A 15,031-nucleotide genomic window follows, 5' to 3' on the forward strand; every position below is an offset into this window, starting at 1 on the left:
ATAAATCTCTAAATTGCTTCCCAGAAAGATTGTATCAATTTTCACACATACTCATACATTATAGACGCACACAATGCCTAATCCTTGCCAACAGGAACTTATCATGTACACACAAAAAAACTTGGCCAATTTCATATAAAGTAGTATCAGACCTATATTTTTTAGCTGTATGTATTCCTACAATCAGAAATTCAGCAGAGACCTCACTCAATACATCAAGCCAAATGCTTAATCTCCTCCCTCCCATGATAACAGCCCTTCTCCTAGAATTCTTCTGTCAGCCAACAGACAACTTCAAAAACTGGACATCCCAACTAAAGCCAGCAAGATGCTGGGGTCTGTCAATCGAGGGACCCGACTTTATCCTGTCCATCATTTCGTCGTTACTGCTGTGTCAGATGGCCATCTCCTACAACTGTTTCCTGGTTTTATTTTTCCTGTTCCTTCATTCTATTTTTCTGGTCTTCCATCAGGGATTAATTTTGGTTTTAAGATAGGAATGCTCTTTATTGGCCACAGAAGAAATAAATATTTATTATGAGACTATCAGCGAAGAATAAAGAAGGCAATAAAAATCACCTGTCATCTTATCACTTGGTGGAAAGTTAGTTGAAAACAAGAACAACCCCAATTAAAAAGCAAAAACTACCACCACCCAATTTCACCTGATAATGCCATAAACTCTCGAAAGACCTTTAACATCTCCTAATTTACTGAAGGAAAATATAAACATTCCTTGAGCAACCATAAGGAAGTCCTTTCCAAGGTATATTATATTTCGGGTTCTTTCTCTACCAGGTCTTCCTTTCCTCTCTCTCCATGTACCCTGTGCTCCAGGAACAGGAAACCACGAACCATTCCTCAACAGAGCCCAGTCATGGAGCTCTGCCCCTGCATCCAGAGCTCCTCCTACCTGAAATGCCCTTCCCTATTCTTCTGCCCAGCCAAGTCCCATTCATCCTTCATAAACACATGGTATCTAAATCCAGCAAATATTTATGGTGCTACCAATTCTGTGCTGTCTATAATATCAGGCATGTGACTTATGCAGATGAGAAAAATAGAAGTAAAAGTTTTCCTGCCCTTGGGAGACTATAATTCTAAGGGAAGTTACATATACACACATACTTTCCAATATTACACGGGGATATGTATTCAGGATGAAAGGAAGAGCTGAGAGAAAAAACGTCACTGAGGAAGGGCAGGGGTCAGGAAAGGCATTTGGAACTGAATTTTGATGCCTGAATAAGAGTTAATGTCATGCAAAAGTATTCCAGTTTGTATATTGCACATATAGCAAAACAAAACAAGACCCCCCCCCAAACACACACACACACACACACACACACACACACACACACACAAAGAAATTGCAATTAATCTCACCCTTGGAAGATAGTTTAGCAACTGTCTTAATATATATCTTCCCAAATATATTTCTATGAAGCATGCATCTTCATAGTCTAAATATATATCTTCCTAAAGATATTTCTCACCTAAGACAAAGCTTCTGATAACTCAGTCTGGATAATCAGGGGCTAGGTAAATGAAAGAGATAACTGGTGATCTTTTTCTAAAACCAAGGAAACAAAATTAGCAAACTTGAAGTTCATCTAAGGACCACCACTGCCAGAATCTAACAGAATTACATTCATTTTGCTAAGACATACCAGGTATAGCTGAACCAACAGAGAGACCGATGCCAGCATCAGATAATTTCCCATCAATATATACTTTCCAGGCTCCATTTGCACTCATCCAGGTGATTGTGATATGATGCCAACCGCCATCATTCACCGAGGGGCAGTCTGTTATCCTTTCCTTGCCATTCACATAGAGAACCCAACTGCAGAGAAAAAGATTCCAGAGGGACATAATCAGCCATCATCATATGTTGCAATCCCTTCTGTGTGACAGACTCCTATTTTTTTTTCCTTTCCATTTTTTTTGCATGTGTATGTGGTCAAAGTACCACATATAAAAATTCATTATTCAAAAAAAACCTCATTATTCCATGTACTTTATCTGATCATATTTCATAGAAACTGATTTGATTCACTAATTACACTTTATTGCAGCTCATTGGAAATTGGTTTGAGTTTCTTAAAGGGGTAGGACGAGCTGAGAAAAGTCAGTCCAATTTGAGGCAATTCATCAACTGGCTATTTTGGAGAGAGTAAATCATGAATTGAAGGAGTCAGAGTTGTGTAACTGTCAGACAGCTTTCTGTCCTCCAGATTGCATGTTTCTTGTGGCCAGGAAGGTAAGTTCTGTCTCTTGGTTGCCAAAGAAGTTGTATGGCAGACAAAGCATGTCAATTCAAAAAATAAAAAAAGGATAACTGGAGCTGAACAAGGGTAGCCAACCAAAACAGGCTTCTGACAATCACATCCCTTAGGAAAGTGACAAAGATCTATAGGTAGGTGTGCCAGTTTAAAAGGATTTATGTGCCCTAGAAAAGCCATGTTTTGGCTAATCAATCTTGTGAGAGCAGTGGTTTCTTCTAATCCCTCTTCAGTACAACAGGTTAGAAATTTGATTGGGTTGTCTCCACGGAAATGTGACTCAATCAACTGCGGGTATTAAACTTGAGTAGATGGAGATGTGTCTCTACCCATTCTACATGGGTCTTGATTAGTTTACTAGAATCCAATAAAAGAGGAGACATTTTGAGCGAGTTCCCTTTGAGAACGAGGAAAGAGCCACAGAACCACGACAGAAGGACACGAGAACCACAGAGTTCACCAGCCTGTGACCTTTGGAGATGAAGAAGGAAAACACAGCCGGGGAGCTTTGTGAAGCAGGAGGCCTGGACAGGAAGCTAGCAGACATGGCCCTGTTCGCCAGGTGCCTTCCCGGTTGCGAGACAAACCCTGTATTTCATTGGCCTTCTTGAACCAAGGTATCTTTCCCTGGGTGCCTTAGATTGGACATTTCTATAGACTCGCTTTTGGACATTTCCATGGCCTCAGAACTGTAAACTAGCAACTTATTAAATTCCTGTTTTTAAAAGCCGCTCCAGTTCTGGTATATCGCATTTCAGCAGCTAACAAACTAGAATAGTAGTTTAAAGTGAAAAATTGTAAAAGCCAGTGGACTAAAAATAAAAAAAGGATTAGGGAAAGTTGACACAGATGGTAAGAATGCATTGAATGCCTCTCCCAGCCTCTCCTCAGCCTCAGTACAAATAGGCTTATGAAAGAAAAAAATTTTTTTGCAATATTGATTGTTTCTTGTGTCTTCCTGTTTTCCTTCCCTTATTCAAGCAAGTAATGGTGCCTTCTCTCTAAATATTTTGCCTTGGGAGGGGGTGTTTGCAAACTGTTTAGATTTGTTTCTAAAAGCGTGAGTCCATCTTCTAAAAGTGTGAGTCCATCAAGAAGAAGAGGGTTTGAGGATGGGAAGATTTCCGTCGGAATAAAGAGAGTTCCCTGGGTGAGAGGAAAGATGGCTCAATGGGTCATTGAGATTGGCAATTTGCTCACCGGCTGCCTAACTAGACTGAAGGCACAGACTTGCTGGCCTGCCAAGGAGCACACACATGGCACAGAGCTGTGGACCTGAAGGTACCATGCAGGTGAAGCAGTGACAGGCAGGGTGAACAGTGACCAATGATGTAAATCCTTCCCAAGCCTGGATCTTTACCCAAAATCTCTGGGCGTAAGTGAGGCTGACTTTCCTGAAAGCCTGGAGAGATGGAGCCCTAGAGTTAAAATTAACTTGATTCAGAAAGAAATAAATGTCACCTTGCACACCTGAGTTTGTAGACTGATTCAGATTCAATACACGGGTCTCCCATGGTCAATAACGGCACCAAAACCCATGAATCCTTGGGAGGCCCTGATATGTGAAAGAGGGAGCACCAGCCTTAAGTCCGCCATTCCTGGGGTGTGAGACTTTAAGGCAAACCATTAGACTTTCTGAAGTTTAGTTTTTCTACCTGCAAATAGATACTAATTTCTCAGGTCACTGTGAAGATCAAATGAGGTAACACAAATGAAAATACTTAGCAAGCAGCAAATCACAACATATGCTTAAGATGTTGTTTCTAAACCTTTCAACTTCTTATCGAACTTGCCCAGATGCTTTATTTGATGATACCCATTCCGTTTGTCCTGCTGGAGTACTGGATTCCCCTTTCCTAACTTCAGCTCTGATTTGGTGCCAGGATAAGGTCCAAAGCATGACCTCTGCAAGGCTCATCCTCTGCCCTGCTCTGCAGTCTTCCCTACACAGCAGTAAGCCTGTATTCTAGATAGGCTTTTGATATTCCCAGCTGTTATGCACAGTTACCACATCCACCCACTTCTGCTCACCCATTGTAATCGGTCAGAAGGAAGGTATTGTCACTGCCATTCTCTAGGGCATAGGAAATGGGCGTGCCATAGTTGAAGACGTCAGAGGAATTCATCCAGAATGCACAGGTTAAAGCACTGAGAGATGGAAGCACACCATCTAGCATGACATAATTGTAGATACCAGAAACTTCAAAATCCAGGTTAAAGCCCGTAGAGTGTTCTGTAACAAATAAGAAAAGCGTGCAGATTGTGGCACCGACAAGGCCTTCTCAGTTGGCTAAGGTAAGCAGCAGGTATGCGGTACTATTATCAAAGAAAGCTCATTTCAGTAAATATGATTATTTTATATGAGGAGCAGTTTCAAAATTAAATGCATATTATTTACAAAATTTCTAAGACACAATTTTCACGTAAAAAAAACCTCTATGTAAGATGAGAAAAGCACTCATTAGTGAAAGGAAACAGAAACTGGGAGTAGTTGGAGGGAGACAGTAAAACTGAGGAGTGATCACAGGTGGTTGACACAAAAGCATTTCTGTATACTGATGAGAATAACTCAGCAGAAAGGAAGTGATTCTCTTCCCCACTCAGAGCTCTGGATTTTCTCCATTTCCTGAGCAATTCAGCTCTGCCACAACTCTGCAGACCTCACTCAATAAAACAAAAGTCCTAGCGCTAAAAGACCCCATTGCAGTCTAGCACTGATCCTTTGATCTCAAGCTTACCCATGAACTCACAGCTCCGAACTCAACTAGGCTTACTCAAGTGTCCTTTCTAAACACTTAAACGCCAAGAGTTCCTGGTACAATTTTCTCCATCTCCCCTTCTCTCTTTAAGGTTCGAGTTCCTCATCTTTGCTATTGGGGATAATAACGATGGTGCCCAGTTTATTGGATGGCTTTGAAGAGCAAATAAGTGCAAAGTGCTCAGCAGAGTTTTTGGCTCATGTTTTTTTTTTACATGGGCAGGCACCGGGAATCGAACCTGGGTCCTCTGGCATGGCAGGCGAGTATTCTTGTCTGCTGAGCCACCGTGGCCCGCCCCATTATTACTATTTTTATCGTTATTATTAGTTGCACGGAATTCATATATACCTGTTTCACACCTGCTGCCTGAAAATCCTGGTCGGCATTTGCAACTGTATGAGTTTATTGCATCCACACAGGTGGCCTGATTTCTACAGGGGTGAGAGTCACATTCATTGATGTCCACTTCGCAGAGTGGCCCTGTGAAGCCTGGGACACACTGGCACCTGAGAGAAAATGAAATGCAATGATTAGACCAGGTACAGAAAGGCCGAACAGGAAATCTCCCTTTTAGGACAACATTGTCTCAAAAGACATTGAAAACCGAAATGCCAAAACACATGTCCCATACCAAAGTCATGTTTTAACCCTTAGTTACTCTCTCCAGATTACCTAATGAAAGTCAATTTAAGTCAACACCTATTAGAAATAGTGTAGTAACAAAATAAAGTACAGAAGTCGCCTTGGTCAAGATAAAATATTACCGTACTGTGGTTTCTCTCACTACATAAGTGCTAGGAAAAAATATACAAATTCAGATGCTGCTCTCAATGCTTTCTATACATTAGGGTAATCTTTATAAAAATGAGGGGACATTATTATTATTATTCCTTTTTTTTTTTAACAGATGTACAAGCTGTGGCTCAGAGAGTTTTAGGAATCTGCCCAAGTCCTTTTGTTGCTAAGTGGGTTTTGAACCCAGCCTCAAGTCTTGTTCTTTTTTTTTTTTTTTTTTAAATATTTTTATTGAGAAATCTTCACACACATACAATCAAGGGCTCATAATATCATCACCTAGTTGTGTATTCATCACCATGATCATTCTTAGACCATGTGCATCACTCCAGAAAAAGAAATAAAAAGAAAAAATCTAGACATTCCATACCCCTAACCCTTCCCTCTGATTGGCCACTAGTATATTAATCTACTCAATTTTTTTTATCCCTTATCCCCCCATTACTTATTTATTTACCCTTATATTTTTACTCATCTGCCCAAACCCTGGATTAAAGGAGCATCAGACATAAGGTTTTCACAATCACACGGTCACAGTGTAAAAGCTATATAATTACATAATCATCTTCAAGAATCAAAGCTACCAGAACACAGTTCAACAGTTTTAGGTACTTTCCTCTAGTTACTTCGATTCAAGCCTTGTTCTTAATCAGTATGCCATACTGCTTCTATGGCATGCCACAAACCACTGAGTCCATCAGAATGGAAAGTATATATGGTTGTGTCAAATGGGAAATCGCTTATATTGAGTAGAACTACAGTCTGGCATTGTCAAGGAAAGCTGGAGGCTTATATTCTCAGAGCCCTATATATTCATTTCTGGTCAGTTACTCTCAGAGACTACTGCACAGATGTACAAAGAGACATGTTCAAAAAACGTTCATAGCAGCATCGCTCTAAATGTTTACAAAGAGACTGGAAAAATAAATCATGGTATAATTGGGCAATGGATTATTCATCAGCAGCTGAAATAAACTAAAGCCAAATTATACCTGGAAACATAATTGCGAGTAAAGAAATAAAAATGATTACCAAAGGTTATATATATATATATTGTGATGCTACTTAGATAACATGCAAAACAACACCCTATACTGTTTAATGTTTTTATTTCATATATGTAGTGAAATATAAAACTTGAATGAGAGACGTACCAATTTCAGGACAGTGGTTACCACTGGGGGGAAGGGGGAATACTGTGTGTGTGTGTGTGTGTGTGTGTGTGTGTTAGGGAATCCAACTCTACCATTAGCACTTATTTTCTTACAACAAAATATGTGAAACAAATATGGCAAAATGCTAAGGTTGGATTACCACACTGATGAGTGCATGACTTTTATTATTCTTCATACTTTTCCATATGCATGAATATTTTCTAATTAAAAGGACCAGTTTAATACATGGTAACTACTATTATTGTTACTGGACCTCTTGGATAAAGGTGTCAAGGTGGCAGATACGAATTAATAGTGTGTGGGGGTTTCAAAGGGCATTTCGTCGTAACTGGGGAAACTTGATTGGGTTCTCTGCATTTGACAGTAAATATATTTTGGCTAGAATTTTCCTCAGCTTCATCCTCCCAGATTTGATATCATTGCATCACTCAAATATCCTTATCTACAAAACAGGTTCACTTTGGTGAGAAACTGCACTCCTTCTGAATTAGGAGCTTACTTTTATTTACCTTCCAGTGATGGTTTACATAAATCTGTTATCCAGCAGTTATTTTGGACTCTGGGCAGAATTTGGAGTCCTTGTTGTATCTAACTTCAGCAGCAAATTTCTCATTGCCTATGGCTGGGTGCTATACGTCACGAGATGCAGAGAGCCCATGAAAAGATGGTGCTACCTGATGAAGTCTCATTTCCATGTGAGGGGAGAAGTTCCAACAGCAGAACTACCTTCATGTTTCTTCTAGATAAGGCCCTGGCTAGGAATGAGAAGGGGAGTGGGAAATTTGCAATTGTGGAAGACTTTTTCTTTCAACTTTTGGTAAGCTTAAAGAACGAGCAGCATCTTGAGGACAATAAAGTTCCTTCAGATTCTGCAAGTGAGACCAGCCTGTCTTCTTTGCTGCAGAAGCCACAGATTCTGGTAACAGAAGGGGTTGAGAGGGGGCCGTTTTGATTGGGATGACATGAGCGTGTTGGTTTTCAAACTGTATTCTCCTGGCACCCTACGAGCTGCCTCAGGAAGACAAAAGTCGTCCTTCTCCAAACACTACTATTTCCCATAACAAACACTCAGCTTTTAATGTTTTACTTACTTACACTCTCATGTTAGATTTCTTTTGATCAAAAGAACTGAAAAAATATTTGAAGATCACAGTATGTAGGCTGGAATGTGACAATATGTTTGCAAAATTCTTTTTGCTTTTTACCTAGCATGCAAACTTGAGCTAAAATATAATACATTTAAAAATAGGATTTCATCGAGTGCTACTGTATTTGCCTCTGTATAACTGTGTTTCCTATCACCTTCTATGCTTTCTAGGTACAGAATAGTGGTTCCCAAACCTGACTGTGCACCAGAATCACTGAGGAACTTAAAACATACAGGTTTACTATTTTGAAATAGTAAAACTATTTTGACTCTATCCCAGCATTAGTGGCTCAGAATCTAATGTCCTATCATCAGGAGAGCATGTGGGAATGGCTGACTTGAGACTTCAAATAATATTCCATAAAGGCTGTAGAGTGACTGAACAGTTAAGAAAATAAAAATTGTTGTAAAGACCCAGACTTGGCCTTTTACCTGAAGCTGTTGACATCATCTTTACAGGTAGCTCCATTTTGGCACGGTTGACTGAGACACTCATCTATGTTTTTTTCACACCGGGTACCCAAAAATCCAGGTGGGCATTTACATAAGAAGCCTCCAACCTGGTCTTCACAGACTGCATTATTTAAGCATGGGCTTGGCTGGCATTCATTGACTTCTGTTTCACAGTGCAGGCCTGGGGATGGATGAGGAAGTTAAAGAACCCAAATGATTAACATAATGAAAAAAGAAATAACTTATTTAGTTCTGAAAATTGGAGAAACACAAACATCTATCAGCTGTTGCATATCCTGTGTGAATATAATTTGAGAACAACTGATGTAATGCAAACCCTTCAATTTCTGATTCCACTGATTTCCTTGGAAAACTGTGTTCAAAGTGTTGACTTCTTAAAAGATGCTGCTTCTAAGCAATTGGAATGAAGGGTTAAGTGTTGCAGAGCCTGATTCCTAAGTTCCTGATTCCACTGATTTCCTTGGAAAACTGTGTTCAAAGTGTTGACTTCTTAAAAGATGCTGCTTCTAAGTAATTGGAATGAAGGGTTCAGTGTTGCAGAGCCACTGACCTATATCATAACTGCTTTAAAATCCAATTATTTAATGAGCTCTGGCTTTTGTCAGTCATTTTAGGACTCTGTTTTTGATTGATCTGCCCTTTTTATCTCACCTCTTTCTGATACTAAGAATAGTAATAAATATCTAATTGGGGTAATGTTTAAATAATAAAACAATACATTTAATACGAATCTTTTCTCCATTTCTTTGACCTAGTCTCTTTCATTCAGTGGCCATTTACTGCTTTGCACTTCCTCCTAATCAATTAAATACACATTTTTTACTATATTATTTTGCATCCATTTGCAAGGTGATTTTACATGATAATGTCTTCAGTTTCTTCTTGAATATTTGTCTTTGCATGTAAGCCCTTATCCTTCTCTCTATCCCGTTTTCCCGCCTTCTCTCTCATTCTGTATGTTTCACATTGCCTTATCTACACTTCTTTGAAGAAAGTGGAAACTCTGCAAATTCTAGTGACTTAATAGAACCAAATGATAAGTGGGCCATTGAAAATAATGTGCATTCACTGTAGAAAATACAGAAAAACATATTTAAAAAATAACACACCTTTAATCTCAGGGGTTCCTTTAAAATATTTTTTCTCTGCACAACTATATATAGACACAAAACCAAAATGGAATCCTGTTGGTCATACTATCTGTACCCTACTTTTCCCAATTAATTGTACATTGTGAGCATTTTCCTATGGTGTTAAATATTCTACATTTTCACTAAAAAAAAAAAAAAACACAACTTTTTCAAACATACACAGAAGTAGAGAGAATAGTATAATGAATTCTCATCTAACTCTTCATACAGCTTCAAAAATTGCCAATATATTTCCCATCTTGTTTCATCTACTGCCACCCATTTTTTTTTTCTTTTTACATGGGCAGGCACTGGGTTTTGAACCCAGGTCCTCTGGCATGGCAGGTTGAGCGTTCTTGCCTGCTGAGCCACCGTGGCCCACCCTACTGCCACCCAATTTTATCTGTATTACTTTAAAGCAAACTCCAAACATTATGGCATTATTCCCTTAAATACTTCAGTATAAATTTCTAACTGATGCCAACATCACACCTAACAATCCCTTTATATTGTTCAATACCTGATCCACAGTTAAATTTTTCTGATTGTCTCAAAGTTATCTTTTTATAGTTGGATTTTTGAAATCGGGATCCCAACAAGGTTTGCATACTGGATTTTTGTTTTTTTTTTTTTTTTTTATTAATTAACAGAAAAAAAGAAATTAACCCAACATTTAGAAATCATACCATTCTACATATGCAATCAGTAATTCTTAACATCATCACATAGATGCATGATCATCATTTCTTAGTACATTTGCATCGGTTTAGAAGAACTAGCAACACAACAGAAAAAGATATAGAATGTTAATATAGAGAAAAAAATAAAAGTAATAATAATAGTAAAAAAACAAAACAAAAAAAAACCTATAGCTCAGATGCAGCTTCATTCAGTGTTTTAACATGATTACTTTACAATTAGGTATTATTGTGCTGTCCATTTTTGAGTTTTTGTATCTAGTCCTGTTGCACAGTCTGTATCCCTTCAGCTCCAATTACCCATTATCTTACCCTGTTTCTAACTCCTGCTGGACTCTGTTACCAATGACATATTCCAAGTTTATTCTCGAATGTCGGTTCACATCAGTAGGACCATACAGTATTTGTCCTTTAGTTTTTGGCTGGACTCACTCAACATAATGTTCTCTAGGTCCATCCATGTTATTACATGCTTCATAAGTTTATCTTGTCTTAAAGCTGCATAATATTCCATCGTATGTATATACCACAGTTTGTTTAGCCACTCTTCTGTTGATGGACATTTTGGCTGTTTCCATCTCTTTGCAATTGTAAATAACGCTGCTATAAACATTGATATGCAAATGTCTGTTTGTGTCTTTGCCCTAAAGTCCTTTGAGTAGATACCCAGCAATGGTATTGCTGGGTCGTATGGCAATTCTATATTCAGCTTTTTGAGGAACTGCCAAACTGCCTTCCACAGTGGTTGCACCATTTGACATTCCCACCAACAGTGGATAAGTGTGCCTCTGTCTCCGCATCCTCTCCAGCACTTGTCATTTTCTGTTTTGTTGATAATGGCCATTCTGGTGGGTGTGAGATGATATCTCATTGTGGTTTTGATTTGCATTTCTCTAATGGCCAGGGACATTGAGCGTCTCTTCATGTGTCTTTTGGCCATTTGTATTTCCTCTTCTGGTAGGTGTCTGTTCAAGTCTTTTTCCCATTTTGTAATTGGGTTGGCTGTCTTTTTGTTGTTGAGTTGAACAATCTCTTTATATATTCTGGATACTAGACCTTTATCTGATATGTCATTTCCAAATATTGTCTCCCATTATGTAGGCTGTCTTTCTACTTTCTTGATGGAGTTCTTTGATGCACAAAAGTGTTTAATTTTGAGGAGCTCCCATTTATTTATTTCCTTCTTCAGTGCTCTTGCTTTAGGTTTAAGGTCCATAAAACCGCCTCCAATTGTAAGTTTCATAAGATATCTCCCTACATTTTCCTCTAACTGTTTTATGGTCTTAGACCTAATGTTTAGATCTTTGATCCATTTTGAGTTAACTTTTGTATAGGGTGTGAGAGATCTTTCATTCTTTTGCATATGGATATCCAGTTCTCTAGGCACCATTTATTGAAGAGACTGTTCTGTCCCAGGTGAGTTGGCTTGACTGCTTTATCAAAGATCAAATGTCCATAGATGAGAGGGTCTATATCTGAGCACTCTATTTGATTCCATTGGTCAATATATCTATCTTTATGCCAATACCATGCTATTTTGACCACTGTGGCTTCATAATATGCCTTAAAGTCGGGCAGCGCAAGACCTCCAGCTTCGTTTTTTTTCCTCAAGATGTTTTTAGCAATTCGGGGCACCCTGCCCTTCCAGATAAATTTGCTTATTGGTTTTTCTATTTCTGAAAAATAAGTTATTGGGATTTTGATTGGTATTGCATTGAATCTGTAAATCAATTTAGGTAGGATTGACATCTTAACTATATTTAGTCTTCCAATCCATGAACACGGTATGCCCTTCCATCTATTTAGGTCTTCTGTGATTTCTTTTAGCAGTTTTTTGTAGTTTTCTTTATATAGGTTTTTTGTCTCTTTATTTAAATTTATTCCTAGGTATTTTATTCTTTTAGTTGCAATTGTAAATGGGATTCGTTTCTTGATTTCCCCCTCCTCTTGTTCATTGCTAGTGTATAGAAATGCTACAGATTTTTGAATGTTGATCTTGTAACCTGCTACTTTGCTGTACTCATTTATTAGCTCTAGTAGTTTTGTTGTGGATTTTTCCGGGTTTTCGACGTATAGTATCATATCGTCTGCAAACAGTGATAGTTTTACTTCTTCCTTTCCAATTATGATGCCTTGTATTTCTTTTTCTTGTCTAATTGCTCTGGCTAGAACCTCCAACACAATGTTGAATAATAGTGGTGATAGTGGACATCCTTGTCTTGTTCCTGATCTTAGGGGGAAAGTTTTCAATTTTTCCCCATTGAGGATGATATTAGCTATGGGTTTTTCATATATTCCCTCTATCATTTTAAGGAAGTTCCCTTGTATTCCTATCTTTTGAAGTGTTTTCAGCAGGAAAGGATGTTGAATCTTGTCAAATGCCTTCTCTGCATCAATTGAGATGATCATGTGATTTTTCTGCTTTGATTTGTTGATATGGTGTATTACATTAATTGATTTTCTTATGTTGAACCATCCTTGCATACCTGGGATGAATCCTACTTGGTCATGACGTATAATTCTTTTAATGTGTTGTTGGATATGATTTGCTAGAATTTTATTGAGGATTTTTGTATCTATATTCATTAGAGAGATTGGTCTGTAGTTTTCTTTTTTTGTAATATCTTTGCCTGGTTTTGGTATGAGGGTGATGCTGGCTTCATAGAATGAATTAGGTAGTTTTCCCTCCACTTTGATTTTTTTGAAGAGTTTGAGGAGAGTTGGTACTAAATCTTTCTGGAATGTTTGATAGAATTCACATGTGAAGCCGTCTGGTCCTGGACTTTTCTTTTTAGGAAGCTTTTGAATGACTGCTTCGAATTCTTTACTTGTGATTGGTTTGTTGAGGTCATCTATTTCTTCTTGAGTCAAAGTTGATTGTCCATGTCTTTCCAGGAACCCGTCCATTTCATCTAAATTGTTGTATTTATTAGCGTAAAGTTGTTCATAGGATCCTGTTATTACCTCCTTTATTTCTGTGAGATCAGTAGTTATGTCTCCTCTTCCATTTCTGATCTTATTTATTTGCATCCTCTCTCTTCTTCTTTTTGTCAGTCTTGCTAAGGGCCCATCAATCTTATTGATTTTCTCATAGAACCAACTTCTGGTCTTATTCATTTTCTCTGTTGTTTTCATGTTTTCAATTTCATCTCTAATCTTTGTTATTTCTTTCCTTTTGCTTGCTTTGGGATTAATTTGCCATTCTTTCTCCAGTTCTTCCAAGTGGACAGTTAATTCCTGCATTTTTGCCTTTTCTTCTTTTCTGATATAGGCATTTAGGGCAATAAATTTCCCTCTTAGCACTGCCTTTGCTGCATCCCATAAGTTTTGATATGTTGTGTTTTCGTTTTCATTCGCCTCGAGGTATTTACTAATTTCTCTTGCAATTTCTTCCTTGACCCACTCGTTGTTTAAGAGTGTGTTGTTGAGCCTCCATGTATTTGTGAATTTTCTGGCACTCCGCCTATTATTGATTTCCAACTTCATTCCTTTATCATCCGAGAAAGTGTTGTGTTTGATTTCAATCTTTTTAAATTTGTTAAGACTTGCTTTATGACCCAGCATATGGTCTATCTTTGAGAATGATCCATGAGCACTTGAGAAAAAGGTGTATCCTGCTGTTGTGGGATGTAATGTCCTATAAATGTCTGTTAAGTCTAGCTCATTTATAGTAATATTCAGATTCTCTATTTCTTTATTGATCCTCTGTTTAGATGTTCTGTCCATTGATGAGAGTGGTGAATTGAAGTCTCCAACTATTATGGTATATGTGTCTATTTCCCTTTTCAGTGTTTGCAGTGTATTCCTCACGTATTTTGGGGCATTCTGGTTGGTGCGTAAATATTTATGATTGTTATGTCTTCTTGTTTAATTGTTCCTTTTATTAGTGTATAGTGTCCTTCTTTGTCTCTTTTAACTGTTTTACATTTGAAGTCTAATTTGTTGGATTTAGTATAGCTACTCCTGCTGTTTTCTGGTTGTTATTTGCATGAAATATCTTTTCCCAACCTTTCACTTTCAACCTATGTTTATCTTTGGGTCTAAGATGTGTTTCCTGTAGACAGCATATAGAAGGATCCTGTTTTTTAATCACTCTGCCAGTCTATGTCTTTTGATTGGGGAATTCAGTCCATTAACATTTAGTGTTATTACTGTTTGGATAATATTTTCCTCTAACATTTTGCCTTTTGTATTATATATATCATATCTGATTTTCCTTCTTTCTACACTCTTCTCCATACCTCTCTCTTCTGTCTTTTCATTTCTGACTCTAGTGCTCCCTTTAGTATTTCTTGCAGAGCTGGTCTCTTGGTCACAAATTCTCTCAGTGACTTTTTGTCTGAGAATGTTTTAATTTCTCCCTCATTTTTGAAGGACAATTTTGCTGGATATAGGAGTCTTGGTTTGCAGTTTTTCTCTTTTAGTAATTTAAATATATCATCCCACTGTCTTCTAGCTTCCATGGTTTCTGCTGAGAAATCTACACATAGTCTTATTGGGCTTCCCTTGTATGTGATGGATTGTTTTTCTCTAGCTGCTTTCAAGATCCTCTCTTTCTCATTGACCTC

General features: G+C 37.9%; 1 protein-coding gene across 2 annotated transcripts in view; it reads right to left on the minus strand.

Moving 5' to 3' along the window:
* Nucleotides 1-15,031, minus strand: part of SVEP1 (sushi, von Willebrand factor type A, EGF and pentraxin domain containing 1) — a 208,188-nt gene that overhangs the window by 60,348 nt on the left and 132,809 nt on the right. For both annotated transcript variants that reach the window (XM_077141639.1, XM_077141631.1), the window contains exons 24-27: nucleotides 8,594-8,795; nucleotides 5,393-5,550; nucleotides 4,317-4,518; nucleotides 1,671-1,846 (exon numbers count right to left, since the gene is read on the minus strand). In XM_077141639.1, coding sequence (XP_076997754.1) covers nucleotides 1,671-1,846; nucleotides 4,317-4,518; nucleotides 5,393-5,550; nucleotides 8,594-8,795 — 738 coding nt within the window. The remainder of the gene's footprint in view (nucleotides 1-1,670; nucleotides 1,847-4,316; nucleotides 4,519-5,392; nucleotides 5,551-8,593; nucleotides 8,796-15,031) is intronic.

The sequence above is a fragment of the Tamandua tetradactyla genome, chromosome 2 (assembly GCF_023851605.1).
Source record: "Tamandua tetradactyla isolate mTamTet1 chromosome 2, mTamTet1.pri, whole genome shotgun sequence".
In the NCBI taxonomy this organism is placed as follows: domain Eukaryota; kingdom Metazoa; phylum Chordata; class Mammalia; order Pilosa; family Myrmecophagidae; genus Tamandua; species Tamandua tetradactyla.